This window comes from Aptenodytes patagonicus, chromosome 5, assembly GCF_965638725.1.
Source record: "Aptenodytes patagonicus chromosome 5, bAptPat1.pri.cur, whole genome shotgun sequence".
NCBI classification, from domain to species: domain Eukaryota; kingdom Metazoa; phylum Chordata; class Aves; order Sphenisciformes; family Spheniscidae; genus Aptenodytes; species Aptenodytes patagonicus.
Window position 1 is genome coordinate 38195440 of NC_134953.1, and position 6000 is coordinate 38201439.

The 6000-nt window shown below is 43.6% G+C and overlaps 1 protein-coding gene across 1 annotated transcript in view; it reads left to right on the forward strand.

The window, feature by feature from the left end:
• COL13A1 (collagen type XIII alpha 1 chain) overlaps positions 1–1964 on the forward strand; it is a 97831-nt gene extending 95867 nt beyond the window's left edge. Inside the window, exon 46 of the mRNA XM_076339410.1 lies at positions 1767–1964. Within this exon, the coding sequence (XP_076195525.1) occupies positions 1767–1799 (33 nt within the window). The 3' untranslated portion in view covers positions 1800–1964. The remainder of the gene's footprint in view (positions 1–1766) is intronic.
• Positions 1965–6000: the final 4036 nt, after the last annotated feature.

The following is a 6000-nucleotide window of genomic DNA, read 5'->3' on the forward strand; positions in this document are numbered from 1 at the left end:
TGGAAGGTTATAGTAGCGGCAGCGGTGAATTTCTACTCTGGTCTTGTAGCACTTGGCCCACAAGGTAGGTAGTTTGAAGGCTTCAGGCCTTTCTAAAAAGGCTGGCTATGTTTAATCCTCAAAAGCTTACAGAGCCCTAGAAGAACCTGCCAATGCCTCCTGTTCCCTTTGGTGTCTGTAGTGTGTTTTTGTTTTGTAACTGTTATTTGTGATTGCGCTGCATGGGATTGTCTTTGCTTGGGTTTGTCTGATCTAAAAGCAAACAAAGCATACATCTGTTACCTTGTCTTGACACAGCTACTGAAAGGTAAAGGAGTCTCGAGATGATACTCTATCTGTTTTATTTCCTGGGCTGGTTTTCGACTGTTCTATTTGTGAGAGAGAAAGCTTTTGCCTGAGGCACAGGGGACCTTGAAATGCAGTTGCCAGAACTCTTGAAAGTACCAGACTTAATGTCAGCAAAGAAGCAGGGGAGGAGGGACAGTCTGAGCAAAAGAGGTTTGATTTTCTTTACTTCCAGCTTTGCCTCAGCATAATTCTTCTGTTATCAGTGGAGATGCTCCTGACTTACACCACTGCAAACCACGAGAAACTTTGGTGCCGCAGCTTCCATAGGGCTTGGCTATTTTCTGTCAGCAAAACACAGACACACACACAGAGTGTCAACACATGCTCTCACCCTTACTACCTTGTTCTTCTGTTACCTCGGATCGTTCTGTTCATAGCATTGGTTGGGCTTCAGATTAGCTGCTGGACTCTAAAGGTGCTTTTTGTGGGCAGAATTCATGACCTTCTGAGACTTGTTTAATGCTTCCTTTGGTGTACCCTTAAAACGCTGAACGTAATTCAGCAAAAAGCACTTTAAAAACCTTTCTGAGAATGATATTTTGGAGGAGAGTCTACTGACTTGAAAATTTGTTTAATTGTTACTTTCACTTGCAAACCAGCAGCTCCTTTTGCATCTTGGCAAAAGGGATTGATAGACTTCAGCTGTGAAGAAAGCTCTTAGACCCGATTCTCAAGGGCACTGAGGTAGCTAATTCCCACAGATTTCTCTAGGAAGCAGGCACCTAAGTAGGAGTGGCACACCTAAATGCTCTTGTGAGCTCAGCCTGTGGCACTAAACGCTGACAGACGGTGCCTAGCGTGTGTGGGTATTTTGGCAATCCCACAGTGCCTCTCCAAGTTTTGCCTCTGTTGGGCATTGAGTCACGAGTGTCTCGCGCAGCTGACTACCAAGAAAACACAGCGCCTCATGCGGCACACACACAGGGAGAGGGAAAGGACCCGAGGTTATTTGCAGCAGTTGCACTGAAGTATAGTAGACGAAAGACAGCTTATCTAGCACTGGGGAAAAAGTGTATGTCAGATAACCACTCACCTGTCATAGAGGTAGGAAAATGGTGACACACGTTCCCTGTGGTTGCTGCAGACCGCAGCCTGGTTTTTTTTAAACTGCAGTAGATGGATTCAGATTGCTGTTCCTACAGCCCCTCATATTGATACGATCTCATCAGCCACTGGGGATAAACCAGAGGCTGCGAGTCAGTGAAACTTCACTGATTAGCTGCTCTTCCCAAACGTGAGTGCCTTGCATTTCAAGAAAAACCCAAACGGTAGAAGCTGGGTTTGCACCACCCTGAATCTGACAGTTTAGTTTCAGGGTCCATCCCTACTAAAACCTGTAACTGGGTTGCTGTCACTGTTGATGACTGTTAATTCTGCCTGGCCGTTTTCATGTGAAACCATTTGTCTGCCACTTCAAGGGTCAAACTCCTTGGCTGATAGCCAAAAAGTGAGACAAGTCTGAGGGTGGAGAAGCTTGGGAAATGACAGCAGAATGAAAGGAGAAGAAGGACCTTCCTGAAGATTTGCTGGAGAAGTTTTGCAAGTTCCCTCCCCGGAGCTTGGGAAGAGTTCTTCAACTGCACGCCAGGAATCTGTGCCCAGATGCTGCCTGCTGGGGCTGCGGGAGCTCGGCCTGCCAACGCTTTCTGCTTTGCTTTCTGTCTTCTCCCAGAGGCCAGCGGCAGGGTTCGAAAATGACACCATTTATATTCTTTTTCTTGGGTCATTTTCACTTCATTCTATTATTGTGGTCAGACTCTTCAGATGAAGAACTAGGCTCATTTTCCAGCAGCTGCTGTATAAATGGGTGCAAGACATAGACAATATTTCTGTGGGGGGATCCTTGATCCATCCTTCTGTGGGGGATCCTCAAGAAAGGAAACTTTCTTGAACAATTATCCTTAGAAAAATCAATCAAACCCCGCATGTTCGGTTTGGAGTGCTGCTCAGAGAGGACATGATAAAACTTTTTGCTACCGTTTCTGGTTACCAGATGACAAACTTCCACCTATATCGTTGATGATTCCATCATTAACCTTTTCATCACAAACTTTCTTCTCCTGTTCAGTTATAAAGAAATGACCTTTTTTTTGCCGAAAAGGGAAAACCATACTGGATTTTGAAGGCATGAAATATCTTGTCAGAGGAGGAAAATGTGGTGTGGAAAAAATCTGGTTTCACTGAATAATTCCTTGCTTCCTGTACTTCTGCTTTGGTCTCCACCGCGCACACTGGATGCATTTTGTCTGGAGCCCTCCACAAATATTATTCTGCTGGCCCATTAAGGCCCTTTTTGTGGGTACCTCTCAACAGATATACTTCCAGATGGAAAATAAGGATCGCGAGGGTTAAATTCCACTGTTATATGTTTTAATACATTCACTGAAGGGAAATAAAGATCTGGCAAAGTGCTGAGGGGTGCAGAGGACGTTGCCCAGCTGCCTGAAAGGCAGAACATACAACTCTGGATGCTTCGTACCAGCTGCCGTGCAAATCTGCCATCCCTTACTCAGTTCCCATTGCTGAAGGTTAAATTCTGTTCACATGGACTCTATAGCATCTTTCTGCCACAGTTCTTGCAACTTCTTAAAAAACCTAAAATTAATTATTAAGTACATATCTTACGAACGTGATTTATAACATTTCTACTTCATCGAGTATATTGGGAATCCCATTTGCCCAAGCACTAAAAACACATATTTAACTTTGAGCGTGTGATTCCCGTTGGCCTAAATGATGCTATTTGCATATTTAAGTACTCTGGTGACTCAGAGCCATTATTATTAGAGTTAATGACTGATATTATCTAAATCATTAGGCAGAACTAAATGATAAGCAATTCACATTACAGTTCAGAGAGAAAGCGCTGATTTCAAGTTCAAAGTGATGTCTTTTAAATCAGAGCAAGTCCCAAAAAGGCAATAACTTTCATTCAAACACCCTTTGTCAACTCAGCTGGAATAATCCCGACCTTCTGATCAGGAGACCTGTACCTGGCACCCATCTCCTCTCACCAGTGCAGGGAAAGCCTACTGTTAGAATAATTCCAGGATTACAAAGAGCAGGGAAAAAAGTTCTACTTTCAGTTTTATCCGAAGAATTGCAGTTTTTTCCTAAGACTTCTAACAGATTTATTCAGTCAATAGAGTAGCAGGGGAAGAAACTGTTTCAGTTAGGAACCAGGCTGATGAAAGGGTTAATTTATTTTATTTGTACTTTTTTATTTTTACTTTTTTTTGTGGGGGGAGGAGGGGAGAACCTGACCAGAACTGCAGGCGGTAGGTGTACTTTTTTTCTTCTTTTTTAATGAAAACAATTATATATATAATTTGATAATGCTACTTTTACTTTGCTTTTTATTAATGATTTTCTGGGGGCAATTTGTTTGCTCTCTTCTGTTTTCTTGTGTTTTCTTTTAGGTATATTTTTAATGGGCTTTTGGAATAAGTTTGTAAAAGTTCCTCACCCAAAAATGTCCTAAGGACATTCCTATCGTGTTTTTTCTCCCCAAGTTCAGTAGTAAAACGGTGCTTCCCATAGGCAAACCAGTTTTTAGTGGGGATAAACATACACACACAGGCCACGCCTAGGGACCAGGTACCACTGACCTCTCCCAGACAAAATGGTCTCTCCAAAACTCTTCCTTGACATTTACAAAGTTCAAAAGGGCTATGTTAGGGACCAGTTGATTGAAAATGGTCTCCTCCGATCTTAGGTGGTCTGTCGTAAAGCAATTAGTCTGGCAAGAGTTGCTGTGTCCCCTTCAGCAGCACTCTACAGCCCGAAACCTCAGGCTTAGCTAGAAAGCTCCGAAATAGCAATTGAAGGAAATGTTTTCTTGAAAACGGCAAGCTGTTGGTAGGTACCTGCCAACGTGGTGTTGTCTCTTGCTATTGTTTTCCCTCCTCTAAATCCAGCAACGCACTCAGTTCGAGCTCGTCTTTAGGCTTTGCTTCACACTGAGCCTACGTGCAAACGCTTTGCTGGATGAGGGTCTCCCCTTCTTTTACACTTTTTTGTTTAGGTTTTTTTTCCCCTTGCCCTGTTTTTGTCCCTGTTGCTTCCAGATGTCTTTGTCCCAGACAAAATGACTACTTTCTTTTCTGCATTTTCAGAAAATCCCTGTTGGTCGCATTTTGATCATTTTTCCACTCACTTCTATTATCTATCCTTCCTGCTATACTTCCTCCCTTCTTGTACCCCTTCTTTGTCAAACATTTTGATCTGATGAAAACATCATGGCAAAACATGAATTAAGATTGTAGGTGTTTGTTGATAGTTTTTGGAGTTGACTGTAAAGCTTTTACTGTTTAAAATGCTAGGCAGCAAGACCAGTTTAGCTTTATAGCTTTCTTATGATTTTGTTTGCTTGTTGAAGTTATTAAATAAATTTGTTCTTTTTTTAAACAGACTCAGAATTAGTCAGAATATTGCAGAATTTTTTTAAAGAAAAACCTGCTAAACTTGTTTTTTTGCTGCAAAACATGACTTTGTTGAACTGTTGTCACACACAGAGTTTAGTAGGTCAGACATATTAGTGGTAGGTATGAGAGGACCGGTTGTGAAACTTGTGGAGTGGAACTTGTCTTCTTGCTTTCCATTGCACGCCGTTTGTCAGTCCATTGTCTCTGGTGGGGGTTTGCTGGGAGTGTGAAATTCCATTTTGTGATAATTCCATTGTTTTCTCACAGTAATGTTTCAAAATATTGCTTCAGTAAATCTTCCCTTCTGCTCTCCTGCAAAGATTTGCTTTTACCCTGATGTTGCACACCACCAGCAGCGCCACAGACCAAGCATGCTATCTCTTTAAAATCCACCGCCTTTTCCGCAGCAGTATTAGGTCAACGAAAAGGAGAAATAGACATCTGGCAGCAAGACCCTGTAGGCCACCGTAAGCAGGCTCCTCCTCCGAGCCTGGTCCCTAGCCATTCATTCATTACCTTCTCCATACCACTCCCTTCGCTGTGCCAACAGAGCTATCTGCGTGGTCACAGGATGACCCTGCCGAGAACTGACCTACCGTGAAAAACAATCCCTCAAAACAACAGAGCACCTAAAGTGAGAGAGCAAAAGGGAAAGCTTACACCGGCACTGCCACAGAAGTGCACGTGGACCAACAGTCTGCGACTGCACCAAAGGCAGAGGTGCCCAAGTGCGCGTGAAGGAGGGAGGTGGAGCAGAGGCAGCAAACAAGGCACCGCAGCAGAGGCCTCCAGTGGCCTAACCTAGGCTGCTTCTCAGCTGCAGCACGCACTTACCCTCAATCCTTCTTTCCACTTCTCTAACCGTAAGGGATTACTCTAGTACTCCTTCTTTTCCCTCACCATTTTAAATTTAAAGATAGGGTAAATAGGGGCAGAGCATTGTCGTTGTCATGTTGTGTGTGTCCCGTGTCCGCCCCACCCCCCAATAAAAGGAGGACTGAGAGCATCCCTTTGATGCAGGGTGGAATGGCCTGACTCCACATTCTCATAGTTTTGCAAATTTGCAAAATGCAAATGCAAAATCGACTCCAGATGTTGAAGAGCACAGTAATGGGAGGGGAGCTTCTGATTTATGGGGAAAGCCTGCAGATGCCATGGGCTCTTCAGCAGTACAACTCGCAGTGCCTGAGTTACTGGCCGTACCTGTTACCAATCGGTGCAGTACGAG